General features: G+C 48.5%; 1 protein-coding gene across 2 annotated transcripts in view; it reads right to left on the reverse strand.

Annotated features, from left to right (window-relative positions):
• UROC1 (urocanate hydratase 1) overlaps positions 1-17,347 on the reverse strand; it is a 40,799-nt gene that overhangs the window by 5,251 nt on the left and 18,201 nt on the right. For both annotated transcript variants that reach the window (XM_019719522.2, XM_019719523.2), the window contains exons 10-18: positions 15,889-15,951; positions 15,350-15,529; positions 14,948-15,045; positions 14,152-14,224; positions 12,522-12,643; positions 10,795-10,865; positions 8,352-8,450; positions 6,549-6,648; positions 3,830-3,911 (exon numbers count right to left, since the gene is read on the reverse strand). In XM_019719522.2, coding sequence (XP_019575081.2) covers positions 3,830-3,911; positions 6,549-6,648; positions 8,352-8,450; positions 10,795-10,865; positions 12,522-12,643; positions 14,152-14,224; positions 14,948-15,045; positions 15,350-15,529; positions 15,889-15,951 — 888 coding nt within the window. The remainder of the gene's footprint in view (positions 1-3,829; positions 3,912-6,548; positions 6,649-8,351; positions 8,451-10,794; positions 10,866-12,521; positions 12,644-14,151; positions 14,225-14,947; positions 15,046-15,349; positions 15,530-15,888; positions 15,952-17,347) is intronic.

The raw sequence follows: 17,347 nt of genomic DNA on the forward strand, positions 1-17,347 counted from the left end.
TGCTTGCTTACTAGTCACGATGCCCACGTGCTTGCCGATTACAATCTTTCTGGCCTAGCATTGTTTCTAGGTTACTATCATCACTGCTCCTGGGATGATGACCACATTGGAGAGCCACATTGCCAGAGGGGAGACTCCATGCAGACTCCCGGAATCATCACGTAGCCTCCGGAGGAATGCCCAGATTTTCCCTTAAATATCCCAGACTGGTCTGAGAATGTGAAGGCAGTGTTTGGAGGTGTTAACCTGCTGCCTTCTCAGACCCCCAGTGCTCTGATAATAAACGCTTATTTATTCTGTGACCCAATTCCTGTGTTGCTCTATTGGCTGAGTGGTGCAGGCAGCATGAGCCCCGGACTCATTTGGCCTCTCGTTTCAGTACCTATTTCTTAGGTGGGACTGTTGTGGAGATTAGGTAAACACACAAATTTCTTAGAAGTCCTCACACATATTATGTATTACACAAGCCTTAGCTATTATTAACCCATTTAATCTTCACCACTAGCCTAACAAAGCAGTTGCTATTATTATGACCATTCTGTCAATGAGAAACAAAGCTCAACAGCTTAACTTATGCAGACAGATTGATTTCAGAATCCATGCTCTTAATTGTACTATAAAATTGTACATATGAAGATGCTCCCTGCTGCACTGGGGGTAGGAGAAGTGAAGGAGGTCTATGTGCTCATATAGCAGGAACCCTCAATGCTCTGGCTACTCAGAGTGGTCCCTGAGCCAGCAGAAGCAGCATTACTGGAGCTGGTTAGAAATGCTGAATCTCCCCCACTCCAGACCTGCCCAGTCAGAATCTCCATTTTGACAAGCTCCCCAGGTATTCCTGTGCACATTCAAGTTTGAGATGCACTCTAAGAGGAAAATATGTCAGAATCTGGATAAAGATGGTGGATCAAATACATAAATACATGTTCTTCAAAGACATGTGCCCTGAGGCTGGACTTGGGTGTGAGGACAAGGAGGCACACAGGTAGTTGAGAGAGCAAACATGGAAACACAGGGACTGAGAAGAAGTCTCAACACCCTACAATGAGGCTCTGTCCCTCCCACCTGCTCCTAGAACTGACTGCACCAACCCTACAAGGACCAACCAGCCAAAGACCAGAGACTCTCTGACCTCTCCTGTTCAGCAGCCCATGGTCCAAAGGTGACTGAGCATACAGGGTCGCAGACTGACTGTTAGTGCCCTCTCTAAACATAAGCAGACAGACAGCAAGGGCAGCTAGACAGACAACACAAGGACCGACACCAAAGGAGCAATCAGAAACAGGGGCTCCGAGGACACACAGCTGATGTTGATCATTGGGGAAATAAGTGCTCCAAAACAGGGAGCCAATAAACAATTCACAAAACTAAAAGTAAATCAAGAAATAGCAGTATAAACTTATAACTTAGAAATATAGATTTCTGTACAAAAAAGAAAAAAATAAAGTTGGAGTTGGAAGTGGTTTCCTCTTGAAGTAGGAATAATCATGGGACAGATTTTTTTCCTGCAAATTTTTGCAGTAAGCTTTGCAGGGATATCTGACAGATTAAATTATGTATGTGTGAGTCTGATGGATTCCAATGTGAATTTGAGGCATTTTCCCTAAAAAGTCCTTAAGAACAGCCAGTATACAAGGTGGTGATGTCAGCATCTGACCAGCTTGTATCCCTGTCCACAGTGCCTGGGGGCAGCCTTGGGGTGGGAGCAACTTGGGAACTTCCAGGGAGCATTCCCTCTCTAAGGGTTAGAATGAGCAATGTCCTGCCTGAATTCTGGCCCTGTTCTCCCCTGTCCCAAGACCTCATGTTGTTGACTCTTGGCTGCTCTTCCCTGTCCCTTCTTGGCCTCTGTTGTCTTTGTTGGCAGTAATCAGTGAATTCTGGGAGGTGACGGATCTGGCTCCACCACCAGCTCTGTCCTTGAGCAAGTTACTCCCACTCCAGAGTCACTCTTCACTTCCAGAACCCATTCAACAAATCCAGTGCCTAAAGACCTGATACTTAATAACCAGGCACTGTTTTCGTCCTGTTTTTTATATAGGGAAGAAAACACACTCTCGTCACATTTTCCATTAATTAGAGCCACCTGACTGAGCTGCAGCTCGGAATTTCGGCCAATCCAGCCTATCGGAATGCCCTGGGAAGTTCGAATGCTGAAAGACTTGGCTTTGGAGGGCAAGGCCAGGCTTGAGCTGGCCAAAACAGGCTCGGAGGTCAGTTCATAGAGGGCCAGGCCTGGGGAGCTGTCCTCCTCTCCGAAGCTGCAGCGCCCCCTGCTGCTCTGGGTAGCCTGGAATCCAGGTTGGTCTGGGAAGTTTCCCAGGTGACTCCTAGAGGCAGACCCTGCACAGGTGCTGCTCCTTAACCTCTGGGTACCTCAGTTTCCTCATCCATAAAATGTATTTTCCTTCTAAGACTAGGTGATAGAATGGATTCAAAGAGGCTAGCAAATGCTTGCCATGTGGTCCACGTGCAATAAGTATTAGTTATTCACTATTCATAGCAGCAGATGTGATATAGTGATTTATAATAATTTGGTCTCCATCTCTTTGTTTCTAGCACAGAACTCCTAAAACCCTTGGAATTCGTAAGTGTTGAGAATGATAAAGATGTCTTTGTTATGTTAATGAGGCAACTTGTGGACCCCAAGAATATGGGTTGTTTGCCAGGGGAATTGACCATGAGTAGGGGGTTGAAACTTTCAGTCCCACTGCCAGAGCTTGGGGAGGGGAGAGGGGCTGGAGGTTGAATTGATCACTAATGGCTAATGATTTAATCAATCATGTCTATGTAATGGAGCTGCCATAAAAACCCACAAGGATGAAGTTCAGAGAGCTTCCAGGTTGGGAAACCAGAATGCTTCCTCATGCCATGGTACTGGGCCCCAAACTCCACGAGGACAGAGCTCCTTTGTCGAGGTACCTCACCCTATGTATCTCTTCATGTGACTGTTGATTCGTATCCTTTAATCTCCTTTGTAATGAATCAGTAATCTAACGAGTAAAGGGGTTTCCTGAGTTCTGTGAGCTGCTCTAGCAAATTAATAGAACGCAAGGAGAGGGTGGTGGGAACCTCCAATCTGTAGCCAGTCAGTCAGAAGCAGGCAACATCCTGGGCTTGAGATTGGCATCTGAAGTGGGGTGAGAACAATCTTGTGGGACTAAACCCATAACCTGTGAGATCTGACTATCTCCAGGTAGGTAATGTCAGAATTGATTGACTTGTAGGACACTTAGCTTATGTCAGAGAAAATTGCTGGGTGATGTGGAACCTTCCCCTCCCCCCATGTTGGAAGTGGGTGCAGAATTACAGTGGACATCTTATGGGAACTGCCAATGTCAGCCAGAAGGAGACCCTCCCAGAGACCCCAATTTCCTCATGGTGCAGACTGGAAACAGGAATGACCAGGACAGAGCCGTGAGCCAGGGACCCAGGGACTCAGGGGAGCCTAGAACCCAGGTCTCTTGCCTCCCAGCCCATTGCCCTGGGAACATCGGGTGGAATGAAAAGACAGTATTGTGAGAATTCCTGAGAAAACATCTGTGAACATAGTAGGAAAACTGACATGAAAGGGGCAGTTCTGGTTCTTACAGCCTTTGTGTCCTATGTGACAGGTGAGACCCCAAAAGGAGAGTGTCTTGTGTAAGACACTCCTTATGCCCTCCCCAGTGTTCTGTCCTTCCAACTTCCAGCTCACATGAGGAAAATGTTACAGCAAAACCCTCAGCAGAGGGAGCCCGGGGAGGCAGGGCCCCGGACCCTCAAGGAGATCCCTGTGTCTTCCACAGGAACCTGCACACCCACCATCCTGTTCTCAAAAACTTCTTACCAGCCCACGCCCCCACCATTGTGAAGAGCAACCCAGGTGGCTCCTCGAAAGGCATCGCCCACGAAGTTCTGCACAGCCATATCTGTGGAAACAAAGGACACTACATGTCATTCCTTGAATGAGGTGGGCCAGGACCAGGCCAGGCTCTGGCCAGTGTACAAGTAGGCATCCACAGGCCCCACTGGCTGAGCCAGCACCACTTAGGCCTGAAGGACAGATAGGGAACTAGAGACAGGTGACTCTAGAAACAGCATCGTTTATGTTTGCAAAGCTGAGCAAAAGCAGGAGAAACAGACAAATGCCCACTTACCCATTATTATCCTTCCCTATAGTTATGCTCTCTAGCACTGGATGCCAGATAAAGTACCTCAGAAGCAGAAAGAACAATAGAATTAAAAGGGAGGTGCTAGCAATTTAAGCTTAGAGATGTAGAAAGCCAAAGAGCATCACTCCTACCCGTAAAACAAAGAAAAGGAATGGGGAGGGGGGTAAACAAACTACAAATTAATGACTTTTCTTGACCCCATCCGAAAACTGAGGTCCCAGGGCAACTAACCAACCGGAAATCTGGGGAGAAACAGGCTCTTGCACAGAGAAACAGAAACCAACCTGGTTAGCTTACAAGTGTCTAACAAATTGCTAGAGGACAAGCATGAGCCCTTGGAATGTGAAACCCCTAGGACACAGATATAAGGGGTTTTGCACCCTCTGGCAGGCTTATACTCCAAAAACCCCACTGCATGTTCACAGAGATCAGGGAGAATCCTCAGAATGCTTTTCTCTTGTTGCTGGGCTGTGAAGATTAGGAAGGGCCATGAGCCGAGAAATCCAAGAAACGCAGCTCTAGAAGCTGGAAAAGGCCAGGAAACAGATTCTCCCCTAGAACCTCCTAAGACATCATGGCCCAGCCAACACCTTTGAAACTGACTTTACACTTCTGATCTTCAGAACTCTGGGAGAATACATTTGTGTTGTTTTAAGCCACTAAGTTTGTGGTAAATTATTACAGTGGCCATAGGATACAAATATAAACTATATTAATATCAGATAATTTCAGAACCAGGAATATTATGAAGGATAAAGAGGGACATTACATAGTGATACAGAGGTCAATTCTCCAAAAAGAATTTAAAAATCTAAATGAATGTGCATCTTACAACATAGCTTAAAAATATATGAGACAAAATGGATAAGAACTTAAAGGAGAAATAGAAAAATCCACAAACAGTTGGAGACTTCACCACTCCTCTCTCAGTAATCTAGAGAACAAATAGGCAGAAAATCAGTAAGAATTTAGGTGACTTGAACAGCATTATAACCAAGCTGACCTAATTAACATTTCAAGAACAATTCACCAAATAACAGCAGAATATACCTTCTCAAGAGCTCCAAAATAGACCACATTCTGGGCCATGAAGTCCTTAACAAATTTAAAAGAACAGAAATAGTACACAGTAAGTTCTCAGACCCTAATGGAATTACCAGAAAGATATTTGAAAAATCCTCCAAAGCTTGAAAATGGAAAAAACATACTTCTAAAACAAAACAAAACAGAAACAAGCAAACAAACAAACAAATATACTTCTAAATAACCTCTTGGACCAAAGAGGAAGTTTCAAAGGAAATTTTAAAATATTTTGAACAAGTGAAAATGAAAACACATTATATAAAAATTTGTAGGATGAAGCTAAAGCAGTGTTTAGAGATAAATTTATAGCATTAAACACCTATATTAGAAAAGAAAAAGGTCTCAAATCAGTAACCTCAGCTCTACCTTCCAGAAAGAAGAGCAAATTAAACCCAAAACAAGCAAAAGGAAGAACATACTAAAAATTAGAGAAAAAAAATCAATGAATTTGGAAGCAGAGAAGCAATCGAAAAGAATCAATTAAACTAAAAGCTTCTTCTTTGAGAAGATCGATAAAATTGATACACTTCTAGCCAAACTGACCAATAAAAAAAGAAAGAAGACACAAATGACGACTATCAGGAACGACAGAGGGGACATCACAACTGTGACATTAAAAAGACATTAAAAAGATAATAAAGGAATACAACTCTATACCCATAAATTTGATAACTTAGATGAAATAGACCTTGGAAAAAGTGATGTGGATGATGTTTCCGAGAGTCCACCTCCTTGCCTTGGGATCCCATCCATAATGGAAGGAACCCTGGGGTTCTGGGAGTGAGAAAGTTACCCAGGACTAGAACTTGTCAGCCTCTGTGGTGATAATAATTACAATTTGTAGTAGCAGTACCAGTGATGGCAGCAGCAACAGCTCACCTTCATAGAACAATGGCTACGGGACCCTGATGTAATGCCGCAAGTATGTTCATTCATTTCATTCTTCACAACACTTTGAGGTAAGTACTACCTTATAACTACTGTTATTTCCAGTTTACAGATGAGGATAATGAGATTGAGGGACTTGAAGCATCTTGCTGAAGATCACTCAGCAGGTGACAGGGCCATAAGCACACCCAAGTCTAGGGCATCCCACTATTCCAGTTTGACTAGCAATGGCCCAATTTTAAAAACAGAAATCCCATGTCCCACAACTCCCTGTCTTGGGTTGGTCACCCTATTCCATGTCTTTCAAATGCCAACACATTTTTTGTAACATCATGACTGAATGAATGAATCAATTGGTTTTTAAATAAAATCCAAATCCAACATTAAAAAATATATGTTTTTAAATTTTTTTGTCTTCCTCACCTGCACAGAAGGCAGAGCCATCGTAAATGTTGGAGGTCTCCCTAAAGGGACTGTCTGTGCCACTCACATCATGGTGGTCTCGGCTCAGGACCACTGGTGCCTGCAGTGTGCAAGGATATGAGATGTCAGCCAACAGAGTCCACCACGGTTGTCCAGTGGAGGGCAGAGTTGGATCAGGCCATACCAGAAGCCCTTCAGATCCCTCCCCCTGGAAAACAGACTTTTAGCAAGAGGAGGTATAGGTGTTTTTGATGTTTTCCTGTAGCTACTAAGAGTTTCTGCTGATTTGGACACATTCTATATGCCCAGGAGCCCCCAAGTGCTATGCATTTGTTACCTTGCTGAATCTTCTCAACAATGCTTTCCTGGTAGGTACGACTGTTATCATGTCCATTTTATAGCAAGGAAAACTGAGGCTCAGAGAAGATAAGAAACTTGTCTAATATCACAGAGCTGGTAAGTGGGCAGGCTGGGGTTTAAACCCACACACAACATACTAGAGTCTGGACTCTCCCATTAGGCAGCCTGGTCCCTGAGTCTGCAATACCACTGGGTGTCAATTTTCCCAGCCTTCCCCAGTGGGCACAGAAATTAATGGGCTCCCCATGTAGGAGGAGGTAGCCTGCCAAAAGGGAAAGCTTTCTACTTCACTGAGTCAAGAGGACCTCCTCTCCTTTCCTTAAACAAGCCAAGTTTGCTCCCTCCTCTCCACCTTTGCCTTAGAACCACCTGCTCCATGTATTCTGGCACCTTCTGGATATTCAGGCCTCAGTTTTATGCCAGCAACTCAGAAAGGCCTGTCCTGACCACCCTATCTAATGTCACTGCTCACTCCACCCCATAATCCTCACCTTGTCACCTCATTTTCTTCACAGTGTTCGTTACCATCTGAAATTCTCTCTAAATTTACACCTTTAGTTGTACACTGTCAGTTTCCCTTTACTAGTAAATAGAACTAGGTGGGGCCCCTGTCTATCTTGTTCTCTGCCACATCACCCCCAGTGCTTAGAACAAGCCTGGCACAGGGGAGGTGCTCAATCAATTGTTGAATGAGTGAATGAATGAATGATTAAAACACCTAGCTCTCAGTTACAACCTCCAATCCCACCTTGGCTGTGAGTGTGCCCAGGGGGATGTTGAGCTGAGCTGCGCCAACTTTCCTCATGAGCATGGTGGGCTTTTGGGAAGCACCCCTCAGTGGTGCGTTCTGGTGGTGCTCCCGGAGAAAGGCCAGGGCTGCTGAAATTGCTGTTACTGCCACCCAGAACCATCCATGGGGATGGCCTTCACGTTCATCTACCTCGATTTTCTTTTCATGTCTGATCATTAATACTCCTGGTGCTTCCAGAGGACTGCCACAAGAACTCTGTGGCTTGAGCCTACAAAACAGAGGGGCGCAATAAGCCCCTCTGAACAAGTGTGCCTAGGGCTCCACGTCCTCCAAGGTTGGCCAGTCTGACTCGAAGAAAAATGGGAAGTTTGTCATGGTTTGAAAAAGTTAACTCAACAAAGATGTATGAAATACTTGTGTGGAAGCCAACTCATTTAATTCTCACACCCATGCTTTGAGGTTAACATGATTCTCCTTTTACAGGAGGGAAACTGAGGCTCACAGAGAGCACTGGACTTGCCCAAAGTCACACAGCAGTGATCAGGGGCTGGCAGACAGACCCCATCATTCCCTGTCCCCAGCTATCTGACCCCCAACTCACACACACACACAGAGCTTGGGGCCCCGGGGCAATGCTGGCGCAACAGGGAGGAGCCTAAGGGAGGCCCCACCAGCAGCACAGCACATGTCACCTTGATCTTCCCCTGGGCGATGGCTTGGTTAAAGGCCACAGCAATGGCCACACGGCCTTTCTGGTCTGAATACAGGATCCTTGCCTGGGACCCTACCACCTGTGGAGAGAAAGGTGAGAGGAGGCACGTCAGTTACCTGGTGATACGTAGGTGAGACTCAGGTGATGTATCCCACCAGCAGTTAAATGGTCATTTCCAGGAAGGTCCTGGAGGACCCCCGAGGTGTGTGGTAGCCCTAGAGTCTGTGGGCCTGGGGCGAACCCTCACATCCAGCCCACCAGGCAGCCACACCAACCCCCTACATGTCCACATGTGGTGTGGGTGCCCAGATGGCCCTCTGTGACCTTATAGGTGAACCCCTAGAGGGGTCTCTGAGACCCTGACTTGCCCATCTCCAGGGATTTACCTATTATGAGCATTACCTTGCTCGAGTCCTTCTGGTTATAATATTAACAGCACCTAATGCAGTTTTTAATTGTGCCTGGCACAACTCCAAGAACTTTACACAGTCACTCATTTGTGAGTTTTATATGGAAGATGTTGTTATCCTCGTTGTAGGCTCCATTCTACAGATGAGGAAACTGGAGTCCAGAGAGGCTGAGCAACCTGCCCACAGTCACCCAGCCAGTAGGTGGCACTGCTGAACATCTCTCAACCACCAGGACGCAGCACCTCTGAGAAGGGAATGGGGAATTGTTCTTTTAATGGGCACAATTTAGGATGATAAAAAAATAGTTCTGGAGATGGATGGTGGTGATGGTTGCATAACAATGTGAATGTGCTTCATGCCACTGAGTTGTACCTTAAAAATTGTTGAAATGGTGAATTTTGTGTTAATGCATATTTTACCACAATTGAATAAAAGTTATCTGGCCCCAAATGTCAATAGTGCTGAGGCTGAGAAACCCTGGATTCCCCAAAGAGGATGCAGGTGTTTCCCTCAGCTGCTTGGCCAACCAGTCCAGGAAGGGGGTTAAAGGTGGCAGGAACCAGTGATGGGCTAGCCTTGCACCTGACCATGAGCCTGAAATGCAGAGCTCAGTCTTGGCCACTTTGTAGATGGCCAGCCGAGTGCTTCTTCCTTTCTTGTGGCTTTCTATACAATGACTTTACTTTACTCACGCAAGCTGCCTCAAATCCTTTTTGGGAAAACTATACTATAAATAAAATATAAACAGCTAACAGCGTTGGGCGTCTCAGACTCTGGCTGATCACAGAGACCTCTGCTGGCACAAGGGATTTTGTGCCTGAAACACATGTGCAAACCACTGGGCAAGGAGGTGGCAGTTTGGATGGATGTCGTTGGATCACAGAAGCACAGGAAAGGGGGCACTGCTCAAGGCAGGCGGGGCCAGTCTCCTCCTGGTCCTGGCTCCCAGGCCAAGGACACATTAGTCTAGACGTAGTGAAAGCATTTGGTCATCGGGGTCTGTGGCCAAAGGCATATGAACCAAATACCCACTTTTCATTTGTCTTTGGTACACTAAGCTTGCTGCCACCTCAGGGCCTGAGCATTGTCTGGTCCCTCTGCCTCCCCTGACGTGGCTGCTTCCTCAACCCTAAACCTGAACTCACAAGTCAGCTACTCAGCGATACCTTTCTGATCTGTCTGTATAGAGTAGTTCCCACCCTGTGTCACCCTGATTCTTTTTCACACTCACCTGAGCACACTCACAGTCACAGAAACTAGGAAACTAGGGCAAAGCAGACTGTTTGCTCAATCCTGGCCCTAGCAGTGCGTCATGCACTGACTGCCACAGAGGTCTTGTGCCAAGCATACCACCACAGCCAGGTACACGCACCATCACCAGCATCTCTACTGTGCAGGTAAGACAGGAGGCTCAGAGAGTCTGAGCCACCTGCCTGAGGTCACACAGCTGAGAAGCCAGGGGGTCTGGTTCCTAGGGCCTGCAGGGGCCACCTTTCTCAAGAACTATTTGTGGAGCAACTGGGTGAAGAGCGACCTGACTGGCCCTGGTCACCGCCCAGAGCTCCAGGTTACCTTTTTTTAATTTAATTTTTTTATTGGGGAACAGTGTGGTTCTCCAAGGCCCATCAGCTCCAAGTAAAGTCGTTGTCCTTCAGTCTAGTTGTGGAGGGTGCAGCTCAGCCCCAAGTCCAGTCGCCGTTTTCAATCTTAGTTACAGGAGGCACAGCCCACCATCCCATGCGGGAACTGAACATGAGAATTGAACTGGCAACCTTGTTGTTAAGAGCTCGTGCTCTAACCAACTGAGCCATCCGGCCGCACTTCCAGGCCTCCTTTTGAAAGGCCCTGGGCTTCTCTGTCCAGCAATCCTCTGGCTGAAGTAGCTGCTGCTGCCCGTGGGCCTGCCACCCAAGAAGTCTCATGGAGTGTGTTGGCACCCTCTTGGGGCTCCTGTCCACCTGACAGGCAGGCAACCCAGTGGCCCGCCCTGCCCTCCCCAGGCCAGGCCCTCACCAGCTCATGCTTGGCGGCCTCCCGGATCCAGCGGATGTTGTCCACATACTGTAGCTTCACAGCTGGGTTCACTGCAGGGAGAGAAGGCGTGAGGTGTCAGTCGTACCAGGAGCCCCAAACCCGAGGAGGGGCACAGACCCTCCCTCTCTCAGGCTGCTTGGTACAGGCACCTGTTCTTCACTTATCAGTGGAGCCCAGACTCAGGGTCAGGGAGACCCCTGTCCCGCCCCCCAGTACCATACCAGGACATCTAATGGTTTTCAGAACCGACAGTGCCAATGATCATGTGAATTAATGCACAGATATGTGCAGCCCACTGCCTGATACATTTATTCCCTCAGCAAACATTTATTGAGTACCATGCCAGGTACTGGGAACAAGACTGCTGTAGACTGTGGTGAGGTAGTCACTAGGGCGGTGGGTCAGGGGGCCCAAAGTCTTCTCTGAGGAAGTGATGCTCTGAGGAAGCTATGTCCTACCAGCTACACGAAGATCTGAGGGAACAGCGTTCTAGGCAGACAGAACAAGTGCAAAGGCCCTGAGGTGGAAAGAAGCTTGGCCTATCCAAGTAAGACAGACTAGTTGGCTAAAGTATGGGTGGTGTGCAGAGGAGGGCAGTTGCCATGGAGTTCAGGAGCTGCTCCTACCTACTTATAAGAGCAGATTGTTAAATCTTCAGTAATTGTGTAAGCCAGTGGTTAACACAGACAGTGTTAAATTTCAATTAAATGAACTTATACTTTTAAAAATTTTATTAAAAATGAAAGTAATGCTCACAAGTCATCACTTAATTTACTACCTTTTAGGAGGATATATGCTGTCAAGGTTATTTGCCGGGTGGAAATACTGCTACTGCTCAGCGTGGAGCCTCACTTGAAATCAACCACCCTGAGAGCATTTAGACTATGGCCATCAGCAGATGCAATAGCTCAGGACTTCTTCTTGGAGGGTTGGTTGTTGGACACACACCAGCCACCTACTGAGGGCTGTGCAGTTGTGCTAATACCTGGAAGCTTCAGGACACCTCTGACCAGATTCCTAAGAGAAGGCCCCTGCTTCCCCTTCTTTCTCCATGAGGCCTCCCATACCTGGCTCCTCCCAATAGGTGGACCCGCCCAACCCCAGCCTGGTTCTCCAGCTCTGCGCCCCTGTAACCGAGACCCACCCTAGCCCACTGAACACAGATGTGGACAGCAGGGTGAAAATGACCCCTGGGGATTTAAAACAAGCAGCAAAGGCTGAACAACCTACACAGAAAACCACTGGGACAGAAAAAAGCTGCAGAGAAATTGGAGTAGGAGCTTTGACAGCTGAGGAAGTTTCATAAAGTAACTGCCTTCTCTTCTCCACATGACAAATGACATGTCAAATCCACTACACAAGAAGGGACTGCGGTTAAACAACCTCCCCCATCCACGTGGAAAGGCAGAACCAAAGTTCTGTATCAGAGAAACCACAGAGCAACTGGAGGGGCTCTGACCTGTAATAAGCAGAGTGGGCCTGATAGATGTGGAAGGCCGGAGGTGCAGAGGGGGCACAGAGGGCTGCCACAAAGAATCAGAATCACTGTTAACAGGCACAAACCCAAAACCATATGCTCCTCTGCCCACAAGGGCCAGGCAGGGGGTGGGTATGGGTGGAGGGCTGTCCTGCACTGCCAGGCAGGCTTGCTATGGGAGACTTTGGAGGCCACTTGCCCTCGAGCATCTCCAACCCAACAGCCTCACCTCCACCAGCAATGGCCTCCTCCAGCACAGATGTGGCCAGCTGATCGGTGACTGCCAGGTCCTGGGGGTCCCCCGATGTGCATACCCAGCGGAAAGGCCCGAATCCCTGGGAGAATATGTCCCTGCAAGGACAAAACACCTTGTTATCTTGGGGCTTCCCAAGCTGTCTGCACCCACTGGCTGGGCCAGAGTCACCACGATCCCAGGAGGGGAGGCTGGCATATATTCCAGAACTGAGACAGGATAAAGGCTCTGTGCAAGTTGAGGTGTGTGTTGGGGGACATTGTGTGTGGACACGTGTAGTAAAGTGGAGGCTTCAGTGTCCAGAATTATTACTAGAAGCCTCTAAGTCACTAATTGGAGAGGAAGTTTCAGAGACTCTGCCTCCTCTAGCCCCCCTCCCTTTCAAACCCCCTCACAGTCCCTCCTCCTCCTTGGCCTACTCCCCCTCAGTTCCCCTCCCTCTCCCTCCAGCCCCTCACACTCTAAGCCCTGCCCTTCAGCCCCCTCCCTTTAAGTCCCTCCCTCTCAATCCCCCTCCCTCCCCTTCACCTGCTCCCCTGAGTCCTACACCCCTTCCCTCTACTGTTCTCCCTCTCTCTCTCCCTCAGTTTTCCTCTGTCCCCTCAGTGTTCTCCCTCCTTCCAGCTCTCTGTCTCCTCTCTCAGAAGTGTACCATCTCTAGCTGCAGAGGCAGGGAGCTGGGACACAGACAAGTGTACATTCCTTAAACTGCTGTTACAGACAAACTGAATATCAGTCAATGAAAACTAAATAGTTGAGAGAAATAGTAAATGTGTGGACTTGGCCAAATTTGCCTTAAGTGAACTGACCTTTCCATGTGACCTCCAGGCAGAGGGAGGCAGTGGCCTGAGGCACCCCCACCCCAAGCTCCCACATTCACCCAACTCCCTGTGGGCTACCCTCTTGCCTCTCTCCCCAGGGAGACCCCTGTACTGTGGTTTGTGGCCCAGCCCACTCTGGCTCTGCTCCCATCTACAGTGAACCTGAGATGGAGACAGTTGCCTTCTTGCTTCCCTGCCTCTCTGGTCCCATCTTGCCACACCAAGGGCTGAGAATCTTCCAAAAGCATCCTGTGTCCTCCCCTCCCCTGTTCCTGTGTTGTTTAAGTCCAACTTCTGGTCTTGGCCTCCAAGCCTCTACCCTCAGCCAGTCTCCCTTTTGGTACCTCCTGCTCCTCCCTACTTGTCCTGGGCCATTGGCCTTCCCGGACCTCCCCTGCATAGCTAGGTAGGTACAAGCTCTTTAGGGGACAGCAGGTCTTGGCCCCCATGGATCAAGCCATGAGCCGCCCACTCAGGTCCAAGGCCATGGCCATGGGACAGGCAGCTTCAGACACAGCATTTAGGGTTGTGGGTAGCAGAGGTTGGGGGTTCACCAGGAAGTGATCTCAGCTCCTGCAGAAGAAGCCTCCTGTAGTCTCCCTGTCCTCTCACTGAGGCCCTGCACAAGGTCTCTCATGGCTTCAGTTCCTCTTCATCTGCATTTTGTGATGGAATCCCGTGACTCAGTGTGGTGGCCACTCTGGGGCCTCAACAGTGGTCAGAGCAGGGGCTTTTCCAACCTGAATGTTCAGGACCCAGATACTGGAAGGTGCCCCATCACTTACCCCATAATATGTTGGACATATGAGGGGTAGCGGAACTCAGTCCTTTTGGCACCTTTCTTCTCTACGTCAGCTCCTGTGGACAGAGCAGCCACAGAGTCACCTGGAGAAGCCAAGGACTGGCAGTCCCGACCTCAAGGTAAGGACATACACTGCCATCCAGATGGCAATTTAAACAAAGAGCCCAGGCAAAGACTTCAAAGGTACTCTGCCCAGATAGGGAAGCCTTGCCAGGTCTCTTTTCAGGTAGAAGAAGAGACAGCAAGTACAGCAATGGTTGGAGGAGATAGGCTCATGGTGTGTGGGGGCAGTGTGTACACGTGCCCGTGTCTGCCTCATCCATGTCCAGACAGGCACCCCAAAGCCTGCAGACTCTGAGTGGGAGAGAAGAGAGCTGGTACCAGAGACAGGGCTGGGAGGGAGACTTTCCACTGAATATCTTTCGTACCTTCTGAACTTTACAATCCATGAATGAATCACCAGTTTTATAGAAAGAAGTTTCTTTCACAGAAAAGTAAAGCTGCACTTTTTTGCACTGGAGGTCATACCCAAGCATCATAACCATTCTCTTTATGGCACTTTACATTTTTAAAGCAAATGGAGAAACTGAAACCAGAGAGGTCAAGCTGGCAAGACCAGCTTCCAGAGGTCTGGGCAGGAGTACAGTGAAACTTGTATGCCATCACCTCTGCTGGGCCACCCCTGGCTGGAGGGAGGGGAGTGTGCCCAATGTCAGCATCTCAGCTTCTCCCAGCCCGGGGAGGATGGGCCCCCCCTCATCAAGCCTCCCTCTTCTCACCTGCTCTCTGGGCCTCCAAGAGGAAGGCGTTGCCATAGTCCCAAAAGAAGAAGTTCTCCTTGGCCAGCCTGTTGATGGCCGAGACTTGCCTCCTCAGGCTGCAACAGGCCAGCAGTCAGCTGTCAGCTCTGTTCACTGGTGAGACTCTGAGAATGGGGCCCTCCTTGCCCCATCACTGTCACCCCTAACCCCACCCATGGAGCTCAGCCAGCTCTGAGGACTTCCATCTCCTCTGACAGAGGAGGAGACAGAGTCTCAGAGACGTTAAGGGTCTTGCCCAAGGCCACACAACTGGCCACTGGAGAACCATGCAGAGGCCACAGCTGCCCGGTCCAAAAAATCTTCTTAGTGTGCACCCCACCTCCTGCCTCACACCCCGAGCAGCCCTGTGACCTGCATCACCTTTCCTGGACCAGGCCCTTGAATGTGGCAGGATCAGAGGCCATGAGGCTCTGGGCCTCTGAAAAGCCAAGCTGCACGGGATAATAGCCACCATTGAATGGATTGTGGCAGGACGTCTGATCTGACCCCAGGTCCACCAAGAGTTCCCCCGTCGTGTCTAATTCGTGGACCAGGCGCTCCCTAGGGAAGATGTGGAATAGTCAGTGCAGGGTGGTACCTGCCCAGGGCTAGGGAAGGCAGCATCTGGGGCTCCAGTTTAGGGTCCAGCTAGGAGGTGATTGCAGCACATTTTCCACCCCACATGGATTGGGGCTAATCCTACACCTCTGCCAACGCTGCTCTCCCATCCCAAAGAACACTGGTGGGAAGGCTGCTGTGGGCTTGGGTCAGGATAAGGGCAGTGAAAGCTGGGAGAAAAGACTCAAGCCAACACTTGAAACTTTGGGTTCTGGGAACACCTGGACACCATTGGGACCTTGGCTGGAGGGGGAGGTTCACCTGGGGTTCCCAAGGCTGCCGACTCCCACCCCCAAACTTACCAAAGATCCACCACATTGCCATGGTAACCAAGGCTGAGCACCTCCTTTTTTCTCCTTGCTTCCCTAAAGAGCACAAGAACAGAACAGAGGGCCCCATCGCACTTGTCCACAGCTGCCCACCCCAACCAAAACACAGGGGGCACCCAGTTGGACAGAATGCAGACTATCAAAGTATTGTGTGCGAGTGTCGGTCCTGAAATGCAGGACCTGTGAGGTGTGTTCTTTGAGGACCCAGACCACAAAGGAAACAGCATGCTGGAATGCCCCAGATAGGAGAACTGAGGTAAAAATGGTGACAACCCTCCCTGAGGCAATTCTTAGAATTAGGGCTATTGCTGTTAGAACTCTAAGAGGGACCTTCCTAAAACTCACTCAAGGTGATCCTCAAATCCTAAATGTCACTACAGGTGATCCCAAACATTACTTGGAAAAATAAAAGGACAAAACAAATGAAAGCATAGTTTGGGGGACTTAAGATTTGAATACATAAAAGCCCTCACAGATATGAGAAGTATCAATAAGCAACAGTAAGTGGGCCAATAAGTGGGGCAGTGTGGCACCTATTCAAAGATACAGATTGACTGAACACCTTGCCAGACATGCTCCTCTCTCCCAGGTGCACGAGGATAATGAAGCAGGGAAAAAGCACATGGTCCCAGAGCAATGAGGGATGCTGGAGAAGGGGCACTGCATCCCAGCCAAAGGGCCAGGACAGGCACCATGAGCCCCCAGGAAGCTCACTCCATTCCCATCTGTGTCTTCTGCAGCTCAGGGAGCAGAAATGTGACGAGACAGGCTGCTTAAGGCAGTTTGTTAAACTGATTTGAAATGGTGTGTGTGTGTGTGTGTGTGTGTGTGTGTAAGAATTAAGAATTAAGTTGGCCCAGACTTTGTATGCACTCATACAAGAGGGAGAAGACAGATAAAAGAGGGATATTTAGAGGTGACAAAAATATCAGAGTGCTTGGAAGTGTGTGTGTGTGTGTGTGTGTGTGTGTGTGTGTGTGTGTGCTTTCAGGATGCTAACTAACCAGCATTAACAAGGATAGGAGCAAGATCAGGTAAGAGCCCTCAGTGGCACAATACGAGTTTGGAATTTCTCATATAATTAATGGAGAGTTAGTTATCTGAGAGTTTTACACAGAGGTGCAATTTGGTCAAACTGATATTTCAGAAATATCTATGCCAAATAGCATCCCATCTTGGAATTAGAAATATTTCTCAAATTCTGTGTGTGCTTGAACATTTTCATACAAGCCCACTTTGATTAGAATATTGCAGTCAGTGTGGGGAGCCACAGTGACGACGTAATCTCCCCACATAGGCTCAGTTCTGCAAAGCAAGTCAGTTGAGAGGACGCTTCCAAAATGGCATCTGATCAGCAGCTCCAGGGCAATACTCCCCCCACTAAAATACCTCAGAAGACATCAAGCAGGAGGGGAAATGCTGCCCCCGACAC

This window comes from Rhinolophus sinicus, linkage group LG09 (assembly GCF_036562045.2).
Source record: "Rhinolophus sinicus isolate RSC01 linkage group LG09, ASM3656204v1, whole genome shotgun sequence".
NCBI classification, from domain to species: domain Eukaryota; kingdom Metazoa; phylum Chordata; class Mammalia; order Chiroptera; family Rhinolophidae; genus Rhinolophus; species Rhinolophus sinicus.